The sequence below is a fragment of the Plodia interpunctella genome, chromosome 16 (assembly GCF_027563975.2).
Source record: "Plodia interpunctella isolate USDA-ARS_2022_Savannah chromosome 16, ilPloInte3.2, whole genome shotgun sequence".
In the NCBI taxonomy this organism is placed as follows: Eukaryota; Metazoa; Arthropoda; class Insecta; order Lepidoptera; family Pyralidae; genus Plodia; species Plodia interpunctella.
In genome coordinates this window covers 1069719-1086038 of record NC_071309.1, presented here as the reverse complement: position 1 = coordinate 1086038, position 16320 = coordinate 1069719, and the positions used below count along the sequence as shown (strand labels likewise).

At 34.8% G+C, this 16320-nt stretch overlaps 2 protein-coding genes across 2 annotated transcripts in view; one reads left to right on the top strand and one right to left on the bottom strand.

Annotated features, from left to right (window-relative positions):
* The window catches only part of LOC128676350 (zwei Ig domain protein zig-8-like), a 45958-nt gene extending 31162 nt beyond the window's left edge, over window positions 1-14796 (top strand). The window contains exons 4-7 of the mRNA XM_053756414.2: window positions 1224-1434; window positions 7668-7795; window positions 12303-12471; window positions 13325-14796. Of these exons, the coding sequence (XP_053612389.1) occupies window positions 1224-1434; window positions 7668-7795; window positions 12303-12471; window positions 13325-13452 (636 nt within the window). The 3' untranslated portion in view covers window positions 13453-14796. The remainder of the gene's footprint in view (window positions 1-1223; window positions 1435-7667; window positions 7796-12302; window positions 12472-13324) is intronic.
* Window positions 4673-7176, bottom strand: LOC135309867 (piggyBac transposable element-derived protein 4-like). The gene is made up of 2 exons (XM_064436462.1): window positions 6809-7176; window positions 4673-6634 (listed from the first exon to the last, which is right to left on the bottom strand). The coding sequence occupies exon 2, from the start codon at window positions 6632-6634 to the stop codon at window positions 4673-4675; it is 1962 nt and encodes a 653-aa protein (XP_064292532.1). The 5' UTR covers window positions 6809-7176.
* Window positions 14797-16320: the final 1524 nt, after the last annotated feature.

Genomic DNA, 16320 nt, shown 5'->3' with positions numbered 1-16320 from the left:
TTGTTGTACCTTCTCAGCTGGGACATCCAGCTACGGTAACTGTTAACGCAACCGGTGACACGCTCAGATAGCCTAAACATTACTTAATTCATACAAATCTTACGCGAACTGATTTTGGTGAAATTTGGTATTCAACCAAAGCAATTTTTTTTTTAATTTCCACTATCAGAAACAGAAATGGGGGGGGGAGAAAATTTGTATAATAAACGCACCCAATACATTATGCCGTTAATGGTAGCTACGATAAATAGCTTATACACAAGGAAACAAAGTTGTTTGTTTTAATTTGTTGGACTAAAACAAATACCCGTTACAATTAACAATTAACAAGAGACAGAACAGAATATGAAGGTTCATTACTGTTCTTGTTTATTCATGAAACGTTGCAAATCTTATGGAATTCGATTCGGAGAAAAGCAAAGTTGTATTGTCTATAAATTCGCATTATGTTATGGTCATATTATTAAATCCACTGTAATATTCGTTACAGTTGTATTCCACATGGCTGAGGATCGTGGTTATTAAGAGGAATGGAACACACAACGACTATCTTGGCAATTTTAATGGAGTGGTTTGCCAATGCTTTCTCCATAGTGTAATCTATATTCATTCTCCATAGTGTATCTTTCTCCATTTCTTCCGTTACTGACCGACAGACAAACTAACTGACTGACTGACTGACAAACTGATTGACTGACAGACAACGTACAGCCGAAAATACTGGGCGTAGGAAGCTGATATTGGGCATGTAGGTTGCCTGTGCCTTGTTGCCTGGTTGTGTAGGTGAGTACTAAGAGAGGATTTTTGTAAATTCTACCCCGAAGGGGGTGTAAGGGGTCCGTTGAAGTTAGTGACTTGAACATTTGAATTTTAGTTGTTTACAACAATTTAATGAATGAGTGAAATTATCCCTCAACCCCTTTAAAGATTGTATGGAACTTAATACAAATTTCAAAATAAAAAGCTGAAATTGGTAAACATACTCTTCATCATTTTTCTTAAAGAATGACCGAGATTTTACTATGGAATTCACGCGGGTGAAGCCGCGGGAGAAGCCGCGGGCTAAAGCTATTATATGTGTATAGCAAAAATATAACTTATAAATATGTGACATGAAGATCTTTTGCGAAATAGCGTAGTCCAGCATCACCACATCTACTTACTGACAGTGGGTCGATGTGGTCGCAATATGTACACTTCAGACCAGCTTAACCTGTTGCCAGGTGTCCTGGGTCCGGCACCGCGACATCCACCTGCTGACGGTGGGTCGCTACACGTACACGTCGGACCAGCGCTTCGAGGCGCAGCACCGGCCGCGCTCCGAGGAGTGGGCGCTCCGGATCCGCAGTCCACAGCGGAGGGACTCTGGACAATACGAGTGCCAGATCTCCACGACCCCTCCTATTGGCCACGCTGTCTACCTGGACATCGTAGGTAAGCACTCAATATCCGTATCTTTTTAACGGGTTTTTTGTTTTATTCGGAGCTTTAACGCCGAGAAGTCCTTGGTAAAAAATAAACAAGATTTTATTTTTGCCTATCAGTTGCGTCGCCTCATGTAAATGAAATCCACTGCAGAATATATGTATCTATTCTAAGACAGAACCACACGTCCCACGCCATTATAAATCGCACGATAGTTTAAGGGGTATATGTTGGTATAAAGCTTTTGATAACAGATAGGCAACGACGGGTAGACGTCAGGCAGTCGGCCGTTCATGATGGAGGATGGAATATACGCAGAAATAGAAGTTTATTCTCAGCTACAAAACTGTATTCTAGGTTGCATTAACGGCTGTCGCGCCCAAAGCCCGGGGTTCGCGTAAAAATAAACCTTTAAATTAAAGAAATTTAATTAGTTCGGCAGCTTTTGCAGTGAGAAGGATCAGACAGTGTACAAACATCGAAACAGCTAGGCTCGTGTATTACAGCTACTTTCATAGCATAATGTCCTACGGATTATTGTTATGGGGTAATGCAGCTGACATAGGAAAAATTTTTGTTTTACAGAAACGAGCAATTCGTTTTATTTATGGGCTTAAGCCACGGGATTCCTTGCGAGAATTATTCAAATCGATAAATATTATGACTGTTGCATCTCAGTACATCTTCGACGTACTTATTTTTGTTAAATCTAACTTACACCTGTATAAAACATTGAGCGATGTTAACAGTGTAGTCACTCGTAATAGGCATAAACTTTGTATGAACAGATTCCGACTTAAAAAGGTTAGGCGGTCTTTCGTGGGTCAAAGTGTTAAATTGTTCAATAAACTCCCTGTAGAGGCTATTAACTTGCCAATGCCAAAATTTAAATCATATATTAAAAATGCTTTAATGGCTAATGCTTATTACACGATTAGCGACTATTTAAATGATAAAAAACCTTGGACCCTTCCTAAAACTTCCACCTCTCACACTTGATTTTAATTTTTTTTTATTTTTTATTATTATTTATATATTTTCTTGACATGTTTATTACATATATTTTGACATTTATTGTAAAACATATACGTGATTTGTGATCTCCAAGTGTCTGAAAGTAACATAGGTATCTATTATGTTAGATTATGGAGATCGAATATGTCATGCACATTCAAATGGTCAAACCGGTAGCGGCATCGTGGATCGGGTCGGGAGGTTCCCTCTATTGTGGTTGAGCTTCGCGATGTCACTCTGTCACAATGTCACTCACGCGTCAACTCGTGAACGGGTGCTGCCGGGGGAACTGGTCAGCTCGATCTTTTATTAAAAGTTTTTTTTGTTTGGTTAATTATACATATATATATAAGTATATATATATTTTCCTTTCATCAGCACTTGATCACAATCATAATATGTTTCAGTATACCTTTTGACCATGTACTTTATTATGTACTTAATGTTATATTACTGATAAAAAATTATAACAAAAAAATTATACATAAATTTATATATAAAAAATGGTAAGCCCTTCTGGCATAATAGGGACCAACACTGTTTGAATGAGTTTCCTTCGGCATTTCTTCTCAGCAGTGGTCGTTCCGAAATGCTAGTAGTTTGTAGCTTAGTATCATTTAATTTAGATTATGACGTGAAAAAGTGCCTGTGAAGGCCTAATTTCTGAATAAATGATTTGATTTGATTTTGATTTTGATTTTGAGAAAATTTGACTCTAGTTTTATGACCGGCCGTCTGATGTTAACCCTACTTGGGAATGCGGTCGATGCCTATTAACTGCCATTGTATCCCATAATCGCCTCGTACGATATCCACGTGAAGATATGGACCTATTCTAGGGCGGAACCACACGCCAAACTTCCATTCAGACATCGACTTTTATTAGTAGATTTGCCTCAAGTGATTTACCTCAACTAATCAAGCTAATTGGTTACAACCTAAAGATTTTCCGAACTTTCACCCCAAAATCAGATTCATTACGAACAACCCCGTAATGTTATTCGTATCGTATTCGTGTTACAGTTCTTTTGTAAATACGAAATGTAAGAACGGAATGTGACTATTAACACGTTCGCTGACAGTAAGCACTTTCTTTGATACGACAATACGGCAGTAAAATGTTCCATACAAAATAATACCCCGTGGACTGACGTACTTACAGAAAATAACATTTAAATTATGTCTTAGTACGACACTACGTTCGGAGACGTGAACGACCAACGACGTAGTGCTATGTGCATGCAATTTTTTCTACCTTAATACGACACTACGTCCCTAGACGTCAACGTCTACAGACGTAGTGCCTTGACGGACATATAACTATACAACTTAATACGACACTACGTCCCTAGACGTCAACGTCTACAGACGTAGTGCCTTGTCGGACATATAACTATACAACTTAATACGACACTACATCCCTAGACGTCAACGTCTACAGACGTAGTGCCTTGACGGACATACAACTTTATATCTTAATACGACACTACGCCCCAAGACGTCAACGTCTACCGACGTAGTGTCGTATTCCATATATATTTGTCTGCTTAAATAGAACACTACGCCCAACGACGTCAACGTCCACCGACATTGTTTTCTGTCGGATACATGTTTATATCCATGAATAAGATACAACGTCTATTAACGTAATATTTTGTTGGACATTATTCGTCGTTAGTATAGTTCTAACGGTTCTTAGACGTTTAAAGAAAAAGGAAATAAGTAAAAAACCAATTTCTAAAATAATTCTTTATTTTAAATTTCAATATATTACTGAAAAAAAAACGTTTACGAAAGTAGTAAGTTATTATATTAATGAAATAAACTCGAAAATGAAATAATGACATGTTATCCATCTTTTACAGTTTTCTTGATATAAAAAAATAAAAAAATTCAAACCCGAATAACAGTTTCATCATTCATTTACTTACTTAATTACTTACTAAAAATGTTATGAAATAATTAAACTTTTGGCAAAATATGTAAACTTAACATAATGAGATCTTCTATCACTGATTGCTAACAATCATAATTAAAATAATTTAACTTTGAAAAAGAAAAACATGTATTTTTTTACGTTTTATATTAGTACTTCTTATTTACTTAATTATTTATTCAATAAAATCAGTCGTAAAAAATTATATTAATTAGCTCGACAAGATATGAACTGGAACTTTTATCCATTATTTATTTTTGATTTTTTTTTGTGGTGAAATAAAAATATTAATAAGAGCTAAGAACACTCCTGTGCTTGCTGTTCCAGGAGTTGGTGGTAGTCTTGGAAACATTCAGGACATAATGCGGGAAGTCCAGGGCAACCAATGCACCTGTAGCTAGTTTCGACTCTTTTCTTATTCTTGGAACACATTTTGCACATCAGAAACGAGTATTTTTTCTTAGAATTTTCGGGTGCAGGCTGGCGTCTTGGCCAATGTCCCCAAAATTTAGGCTCTTGACTGGGATCAACAATATTTTTTTGGAGGTTGTTGTGTAGTCTATTATTATTTTTGCTTATAGTCAACAGTAAATCTTTGCCCTTACAATTTTCTTTCAAGTCTATCAATTTTTTAATCAGCTGCTCCCGATACATAGATAACTCATATTTAGAATTATTCAATACATATTTTTTGTATAAATAAAACGAGTTCCATACCGCAGTGTCCAAGAGATGAAAAAGCACTTTCTTATACCATCTTATGGTTTTTCTCGGCGATGAATAATAGTTAATCATTTGATCAGACCTATCTACTCCGGACATGAACTTATTATATGTTGCTACCTCTATAGGCTTCTTAACAATTTTTCCATATCTGTTGGTAGTCTCTATCATACGGGGATGGTCTCTTGTGGTCAACATAGTAACCGGTCGTTTATCAACCCATTTACTAATATATACTTTATTTTTCCTAACCCAAACATGTTCGCCTTTTTTCAATTTTCTGTCAACTACTTCCTTCGGATTATCTTTCCTGTTTACTCGTAGTGTACCGTTAGTGTGTGTCTTTAAATCTAACAGTCGCTGGGAAAGATTAACTGAGTTGTAATAGTTATCCATGAAAAGATGGTGGCCTTTCAATAAATACGGTCCCATCAATTGCATTACTAACCGTTCAAGTTTTGTGCATTCTGAACCAGTCGACATATTGCTGTCGTCTTTTCCGCTATACATTATTACGTCCAAAACATAACCATCAGCGGTTGCTAGTACATAGAACTTTATTCCATATCTTGCCTTCTTAGATTTAATGTATTGCCGGAAATAAAGCCGACCTCGATATAATAATAACGATTCATCTAAACTAAGCTCTTTTTCAGGTTTGTAGACGTTTCTAAAATTCATAGTTAATATGTCAATAATTTTTTTTATCTTATCAGCACCTTTTGCGCCAAGCTCTGAACAACATAAGCATCGAAGTATCTGCTCATAACGTCGCGAAGACATTGTGTGTGGAAATATCGGATGAAAATACAGAGGGTCATCGTGAGTAAATAGTTTTTGTTGTTTAGGAATGCGAACATGACCATGTAGTAATGAAAGTCCAAGAAATTTTCTCATTTCTTCAAGGGTAACATGACGAAAAGACTGAGATCGACAATGACGAGTGGAAGGTCTGTTCAAATTGCACAAGGCTGTGCCATAATTATTAGTACACTGGACGAGATATTCCATCAACTCTTTTGGAAAAACATGGTCGAAGACCTGTTCAACACTAGTTAGAGAACTAACTTCAAATTGTATACCTTGTGAAGCGGAATTGAACTCAAAATCGGGAATTCCGTCAGTAGTATTTGACCACAACTGCTCTTCAGGTTCTGGAGATTTTCGTTGTACTGTAGAATCTATATTATCAGACTGAGAAAACAGAGATACGACAAGAGATGGTGAATTTTCTACTGAATCTGGTACACCATGTTCGTTAGGGTTATCGTCAGGTTCAGAATCTGAACTTAAATTCGTGATATGCGACTTACTCGAATCCGATGAAGCAACCGGGCCTCGGGACGTATGTTGCCTTCTAATTGAAAATATATCTTCTGAGGAACTAGAGGAAGCAAGCTGCTGCTGTGGCTCATAGTTCTCATCGGAGCCATAATCACCATCATTGTCTTCATATGGGTCCGGTTCAGCTTCCGAATTTGAAGATCCTTCGTCGAAGATATTTAGCGGACGTCGGTTGCGCTTGTTTCCTGACATCTAAAAATTATAAGTCATAGGTATTATAGTAAAATATACATATTACAGTGTAAGTAGAACATATACTGACTCTTATGTATTAGTATTATTACTATAGTATACGTTACACAAGGTACGGTATTCATTTAAAATAATAATCATATAAAAATAACGAGATTGAAATATTTTACTTACGATTTACGCTCGATAAACGCGTGGTGCGCACAATGCGGCACTGACCGGACTGAATGTTCTAGAATACAAGCGTGCGTTGACGCCGCTCGACGTAGTACACATACGCGGGTCATTCATTTGTGTTTGTGTAAAGAGCGAGACAGCAATATAAAACTACCTTTAAACCCTGGTAATACGACAGTTAGAAATATGAGATTGCTTACAATGTGACAGTAGATATTGCTCTTCATAAGACTAGTATGGTAAATTGTCGTCGATTGACGTAGTGCGAATTTTCTAAACAAAAAGTAGACCGTCGTTCGACGTACTGTCACAATGCATAATTTAAATTTCCCGCCTTTCGACGTACTGTCAGCGAACGTGTTAAGACTGTAATATATATATTTTTGTCAATACTGATCAAAAGATCTCATACATAAGGGAATACTTGCGAGACACATCCATACTGTCTCTTCATAATCGTATTTCTTAATGGCTGAGGGTCGTGGTCGTTACGTAGAATGGAAGACATACAACAGCTTTCTTGGCACAATTAATGGAGTGGTTTACCATGCCTTCTCCATTTCACACACAAGTTAATAATCAACCAGTGTGCAGATTTCCCCACGATTTTTTCCTTCACCGAAATTCTGCAGATATAAATATAATGGCCCATAGATCAACATAAAAAAAAAATCTGATGAGAGAATATGAAAGTAACAATTAGGAGATATAACAATTTCCTTTTCAAATAGTTTTCTACCCAAGAGCGGCTTGGTACGTTTAAGGCAACGCTGTCTGGTCTATCATTGGTTCAAGCCGTACAGGACGTGAGGCCATTGGGACAGAACAGCGAGACTAAACTTGTTTTCTCATGCAGAACCAGAGACAATCATATCAAGCGGCGCAGAGCTGTTCATCCAATCCGGGTCCACTATCAACCTAACCTGTAACGTTCTCCACACCCCTGAACCGCCCACATCAATAACGTGGAAGCACGGGGACCAGGTATGTTAACCCGTTCATAATATGGTTATGTTATGTCACACGTGCTTTTGAACTTAATTTTGTAAATGATTGAATATAAAAATCTGAACATTTTCAAAAATAGATAGCCATATAGGTAGACGACCTAGATGGTGCAGTGGTAAAGTGCTTTCCTCTGAATCGAGAGGTCCCGGGTTCGATCCCCGGTCGGGTAATGATGGAAAATGATCTTTTTCTGATTGGCCCGGGTCTTAGATGTATATGTTATAAAATATTGTATCGTTGAGTTAGTATCCCATAACACAAGTCGAGAACTTACTTTGGGGCTAGCTCAATCTGTTTGATTTGTCCTAATATATTTAAAAAAAATTAAAAAGAAAAGTCACCATCTTGTGTATACAATTGAATTTATTCGTCGAAAGATGAAAAATTTAAATTATTTGCGAATTTACAGCAATTCAAAGGGAGTAGTAATTTTGATGTTAACTATAACCTGCGCAGATAAACGCAAAGTGCAAAAAATATTGTTTACACGTCAGCGGCGCGCATGTGAAAGTTCATATTGACTGGTGCAGTGAGTTATTCAAGCGTAGTGGTTCTTTTTAACAAGTTGCATATAAAATAAATTAGTTAGAGTTAAAAATTTTACTTCATCTTCATAGTCGTATTCCTCATGGTGATTACGTGAAATAAAAACACATAACAATTTTCACGCAAACAAAATGTTGCGTGTATTTGAATTACATTAATGTAGAAGTTTTAGTTGTAACATCTCTATACATATTTCAAATTCTCATTAGTAAAATATAATATATATTTTTCGTAGTCGTATTTCCTCATGGCTGAGGGTAGTGTCGTAGTGATTAATTTAATCGAGATTGTTCTTAGCTATGTTTGGAAACCGTCAACTCTGTTATTAGCTGATGAGAGGAGAACACCTTCAGAGTCGGGGGGATCTTAAATTTTTGATTTTAATGTTTTATGGATAGGTCTTCAAAAATGCATACCAGAGGTTTCTAATATTTGTTTTCCAAAATCAAAATCAAAATCAAATCATTTATTCAGAAATTAGGCCTTCACAGGCACTTTTTCACGTCATATTCTAAATTAAATGATGTTTACCAAAGCTACAAACTACTAGCATTTCAGAACGACCACTGCTGAGAAGAAATGCCGAAAGAAACTCATTCAAACAGTGTTGGTCCCTATTATGCCAGAAGGGCTTACCATTTTTTAAATATAAATTTAAACAGAATATTGTAATTGACACTTCCAATGTGATAAAATATGTGTGTGTCGGCGCCCTGTAACTTCTAAAAAAGGAAAATGTTAAAACTCAAAAAAATATATGATGTACATAACTAAGTATGTAAACTTGTTATGTATTCGTTTATTATTAATATTACTATATTAATTTGAACGAGATCTAGTAAGTATTTTATTTATACGTCATAAATCGTGAACCGCAATACGTAACACTTCATGGGCGAGTCCGACGCTCGCACTTGGCCGCTTTTTTTTATCCTATTAGTAGTAGGCATTCAAACATTCTATTTCTTTGAGAACACGTAGAGATCACCATCAACTAATAATATTATTTGAAGGTTCTACGAGGTCACATCGATGCCACAGAACTATATAACCAGCTGTGTCGCTTTTATGTACCAAATAGAAGTTTATTACAACGCACGTGTCAACCACGAAAACTGTTTGTAACACCACTCACACGCGCACAGTATCCCATACACAGTCTCCGCTGTGCTGTATGCTAGCGGATCTCAACGCGTTCCTGAATGTGGAACCTGAATGTGATGTGTTTGCTGATGGATGTAAAATGCTTGTCAGGAGTTGTTTGCGGTTTTGCGAGAATGACGAATGTGAGACGTCTTGCTTGTATTAAAAATACAATACTGTTTCTTTTTTATGTTTCTTTTTAGTGTGATATTGTTATAATATTCTTTCCTTTCCTCCTTTTATGATTACTGTAATAGGATACACATGTACCATTGTATTTAAATAACAATATATAATATTTTTTTTAAAGAATAACGATTAACACAATTTATAAATGTAAAGATAGTGTAAATTTTAGTACCCTCCTTACCAATCAATCGCCTGGATACACTCGATCACTTCACAAATTATTCAAATCTTCATTACCATCCATGACAATAGATCGAGTCTTGTCTAGCCGCAGAATAGAAAATTAACAGTATACAGTGAGACGAAACCAACTGAATATTAAACACATTGCCGCGTTTGCGGTAACCGAGTGGATCTGATTCAGCTATTCTGTGACATCCAATCGTGATTTGTTTGTTTAATTAGTTATATGTACATAACTATCCGGGCTAATTATAGCCCGCAGTTATATACTAAACAAACACTGTTATATTTAATGTTAATTTTGTACTTTTGTGGAGAAAAATAAATACATATTATTATTACATATTTACATGTTATTTCAATTACAATAAATAAAAATAAATGGATAAATACTACTTCTAAACAATCATATACATGTTATAAAATATAGGTATATGTTTATTTAGGGTTGTCCCGTGTTCATCCATATTCTTCATTTATCGAAATTAAGACGGTATTTCGAGAAAGATATTGTTATTTTAGAAAATATTTTTGAAATAATACAATCCAATGAGTATACGTCTCCATTATTTGGAGACATATTTTTTAATCTTCTGAAGTATATATAACCTAAAGTATAAATTTTGGTTACATAACTCACGGTTCAAGAAATATAAGCGTTGGAAAATAAAAACTCAGCTCAGCTTTATTCAATTGAATGAAGACAATTTGTCAGTAAATCGCAATAAGCCGCATAGCTCCAAACACACCATGATGACCTGCAACCGAACTAAACCAGTTTAATCCAGTTATTCCCGGATTTGTAGTTTGTCCTTTCAGTTTCTATATATCTATGCTATGAACATAGTATTCACCCAAGATTCTATTAATTAAATATGTAATCTAATTTGTTGACATAGTCCTATAAATTAATAGGAATGCGGGTAGGTTAAATTAGGCTTTTGGCCCAGCAACCGGACTCAAACGGCTAATAAAAAAAAAATAAAAAAAACATATAAATAATAATGAATAATAAATTATTTCACTTACGTGATTCCTTATTAAATAAGAGTATAATAAAATAAATTTATCTATTTTGAGATTTAAAATTATTTTATTGATAAATATTTGGTGTATATACCATCGGGTTCTAGTGTAAGTTTGCTTGCGAATATCATCATACTAATATTATAAAAGCCAAATGTTAGGATGTATATATATGTATGTATAAATAAAAAAATAAATAAATAAATAAATATAAATATACTAGGACAAATCACACAGATTGAGCTAGCCCCAAAGTAAGTTCGAGACTTGTGTTATGGGATACTAACTCAACGATACTATATTTTATAACATATATACATATATACATAAACATCCAAGACCCGGGCCAATCAGTAAAAGTGCATTTTCCATCATGACCCGACCGGGACTCGAACCCAACTCTCGGTTCAGTGGCAAGAACTTTACCACTGCGCCACCGAGGTCGTCAAAATGTGTATATTTGTTACTCTTTTACGCAAAATCTACTGGACGAATTGTTATTGAATTTGGTACACAAGTAGAATATAACATGGAATAACACATGGGTTCCTTTTATCCCGAAATTCTCGCGTGAGCCAAGCCCCGGGGCGCAAATAGTTATGACATATTTCAGTGGTTGTGGTAGAATATGTTACGGAACATTTTGGTTTGATTATTTTTAGAAGAATCACAGAATTATGATAAGTACTCAGTACTCTATTCAAATCGCGGTCCCTATCGCACAAGGTCATTTTGGAATTGTTCGATTAGAACCGCTTTTTGAAGAGCAAAATAAAATAAGTAATTAAATGGATAAAATAAGAATTTTAATGGATTTGTTACACATGTTTTAAGCTTAATTTTAAAAATAATAATCGAGATCAAAAAATACTGTACGTCGGCATAAGACGAGAAAAGATTCGGCCAAACGTGGTCTCGATAGCTCGGTGGTTAAGAGCACTGTTCGGGGGGCGTGGATTAATGGATTCAATTCACGCGCGATTCCAGAATGTTTTCGTCTCATTATTATTTTCAAAATTAAGTCGTTTTCTATTCGAATTTTGCTCTTTTTGGTAAGATTGGTAAGATGCGGCATCATTGCTCGATTATGTCGCTAAAATATCGGAAGCACCTTAAACGACATTGTATTTTTTGAAGACATATATTTTCTGTTTTAAGAACTTTATTTCTCAAAAGAAGAATAAAATTACATTCACTTATTATTGACAACATAGGTAACTAATATTTATGCGAACGTGCGGTAGACAATATAAAAGACAAAAAGATTTTTGATTCATTTGTTGTGTACAAACTTCAAACTGACGACACGTTACCGAAAGACTACAGATATATTTTTTTAATTTCCAGTGATCATTATTATCTGATGAAAACTTTAAAATATTTTTTTCTCCAACAGGCGATAAACTTCGACTCCGCCCGCGGTGGTATCTCCTTGGTGACGGAGAAAGGTATGAAGAGTACCAGTAGACTGCTGGTGCAAAGAGCCAGGGGCGCTGACGCGGGCCCGTACACTTGTGAACCAAACAATGCGCCTAAAGCTGTTACCAGAGTACACGTTTTATCAGGTGAGATTGGTTTTAAAAACGTACCTTTTTTAGTCGCAAAAATTATAGTTGCCGAAGATATGTTTAATTCAAATTCAAATTCAATTCAAATCAAAATAACTTTATAGAAATGTATGAAGAATACGTTATAATATATATAGTTAAGTAGATGCGAACAATTTTTTGTTTTTCGAGATTATTGCTGGCGAAAGAGCAATTTAAGCTGTTGCGTGATCGTGTACTCGTGACCCTCGTAATGCACCTAAAGCTGTTACTAAATTACATTTTTTTTCTGGTGAGATAAGTTTAAAAAAAATGTTTTTGATTTGTTGGTCTATGGGTTTAAGTATGTAATAAGTTATTACTTTACATCACTTAAAACCATAGACATGTACATGATGACTCAACCCTACATTTATGAGATAAGAATAGAGATGCGATAATAAAAGGAAGTATTTTTTGAAAACCGCTAAAATAACATATAACAAGTTGTATGAAAAAAGAAACTTCTCCGGCCGGCAAAAGTGAAAACTTGAACATTAACTTTGTGCGTTTTTGACGACTTACGAGTTTTCGATTGAGTTTAACATTTTTTTACCCCATCACAAATAGTGCACAACACCGGTAAAGAAGTAAAACTTGATACATCGAACACCAGGCAAAATATATAAAAATGCTTCTAAAATACCATAACACGATGGTGCATTATGTTCTCAATAGTTGTTAAAGTAAACAACGCAATTTCTTGAAATAGACGCGTTGAAAAGAGATGCTATGAAGGGAAAAAGAAAAGTTAAAGTTTTTCTGATCATTATTTGACAAATCAGTAAAGATAACAGTGATATTTTATCTTTAAATTAATGTTTTGTTACAGGGGAACACCCAGCCGCCATGCAGCAAGGCTCAGCCAGATCGAAGTCTGACCAAACAGCTTCACTATTGCTTTGTGTACTATTTTTTTATATATCTAGAATATCAAATAATCTACAATTCGGCACTTGAACAAAATAATCACTCTCAAATATTTATAAAATACTGCGTCTATAGAAGAACTCATTTAAGTGATATTTCTTTCGAAATCAAGCGATTTACGTGTCCGAAATCATCTATTTTGCAATACCTATGTGAATACATACAAAACTGACAACGAGCTGGCGTAAACTGGTGACATAGAACATTTCCATACAATTACCAACCTATCTCATACAAAGTGGCAATCCAATCGGTTATTTTGAGTGGGACGAAAGATATAATATATATTTATAGTTTTCATTTCATTTTTTCAAGAGATTATAAACTACCGTGGAAATGTGACATACAACATTTGTTCCATGTCCTTCTTTTTTGACAATTGGATCCTTGACTGTGTGAAAAATGAAATCAGTTTTATTAATTTCGATATTTACAATTTTTTTGGTCTCATTAAAGTTATATTGGGGATGTTCTTTGTCTCCAAAATCCGTGACGTCACAATACATTACTATCAGCACAAGCTAATATAAATTTTTGATTTTGTCATTAGAAATCAAAATTTTTTATCTGTGGGTGAAGTGCGCGTTTGCGTTTTCACATCTCACCATCGAATAATTTCGAAGCGTGACGCAGCAAACCAATGATATTGCAGTGTGGTTGTCGTTGCGTCACAATGGCGTAATGTGATTGGTTCGCTGTGTCCCTGATTTGAATGGGAGTGTAGCCGTAAGTTTACGGGTCATGCCGATAGATACTTTAATGTAAATGGTTTAAACAGTTTCCAACTTCACATAATGACAATTATTAAGATCCTGCCGCTTTTTACAAATCCACGGCGTCGTTCAGACGAAACGAAACATTACGAATGTTATTTTTCCAATTTAGTATTATTTAAAAGATTTTTTCCAATAATAATGATATTTATTTAGCAGAAACAACACACTAATTTGTTAGTAATATTTGTGAATATTACACAGAAACGCGAAAGTATCAGTTACTTCTACACTAAGCCTCGTGGGAGCCATCACGTTATAATATATAGTTAAGTAGATGCGAACATTTTTTTTGTTTATATTACAAAGAAATACAAATACTTCGGTCATTGGTAATAAATATCCTCATAAAATGTGTACGTTGTTATGATAATGAGATTATTGATATTTAAATAAATATCACACATCAAATTTCCTCGCCGTGTTTTCCTGTTCTGTAAAAATGTATAGACCTCCCTCTTTTGTAGGTCTTAATAAAGAGAATAGGGTATATCGTATAAGGAGATAAAATCTATGGCAGGGGATAGATGTAAATGGAGGCAGCTCCACTGATAAGAACAACGATTAAATGCTTAATTATGTGGTCTTATTTTTTCCTATATCGTTAAATTTCAGTATAAACAATACTCTATGTGTTATTCCAGGTTATACTCTACCCGTGTACCAAATTCCATAAACAGATTTTGCTTGAAAGACCATCAAACATTCACCCATAGATCCTCACAAACTTTCACATTTTTAATATTAGTCATATAGGATTTTACACAATTTATCAAATAAGTTGACAGTCTTCTTGAAGAGAAAACAAAGTGCACGTTACATCTCTTCACGATTAAATTCCAAATTAGTAACATTATTTTCAATATTTTCTCATAAGTAATTGCAAAATGTGTTTTCACGCTTTAAAGAAAATATTTTGCAAAACAGTACCGAAATATCTAGGTATAATTCAAAAGCACGATCTGAGAGTTAATTAATTTCGACACAAAAGGAATCGCTACCACAATTGAGGGAAATGCTGGCTACACTGAATTTGGAATAACGATGCAGTAGAAGTGTCATTGAGGCGTTATTTTGTTTGTACCTATATATAAACCGCGACTGAAATTTCAGTGCTCACTTAAAGATTCCTAATTTAAATTTTAAATTGTGTTTATATACTTGCTATACACTTTTTCGCGTGCACCTGGTCTTTCTCGACTAAGAGACTCCAATCCCCCGGGGATTTGTTAGTAAAACCTTATTATTTGTTTGTTGTGTTATTTGTTAGTAGTTTGTTAGTAATGTGCTTATTTTCGTGCAATAAAGTTTTTACAAACAAACCTTAAAATTTCGAAGATTCGACTGTGATTTTACCAGCCTAACAGGCGTTAATCCCTCGGAAATAGATACTAAGTATTATTGCCTGTTAGCTGCCAAGGCTACTTAACCCTTAGATACATTCTACTGCATATATCTCTATTATATCACATCAAATTCCGGCGGAGAATGTGCCAATTACCATTTAAGCAAACACTTTAAATGTATCTAGTACAATAGTTTTTAGTATAATACATAACAATAGTTTTTGAGTGTTGAATGAATGAATGAATGATTTATTTGAACAACTCAACGCACACAAGCCTATTAACACATAAGTAACAACAATAAAGAAAAAAAAAACTTGTTGAATAAAGAAAACACTAACAGATACAAAAATTAACTTTGTAATCATTATGTACAAAAAATTATATTCGTGCGTGGGCATGGCGCTTCTACTATATTTCAAATTCGGCGTCCGACAGATTCTTAAGCGGAAATACTGTCGTTGAATGAATAATTTCATTCATTCGTTCCCGTTCCGTTCGTTAATGCAAGTTTTATTTCGAAAAACGGAATAATTATACAATTTAAATAAAATCATAAATATTCATTCGTTATGACCGAAAGTAGGATTATATTGATGGCACCATTTAAAAGGTAACTTTTTCAGATGGCTCTGCTCATTGTAGATGCGAAAGTTGGTGAGGATGTACTCGTATGTATGTAACACACACACATATGATGTACACATGCAAATTCAAAAATAAAACTCGCAAATTTTCATGCAATATCTACTGGACTGTGTTTTTATGAAATTTGGTAC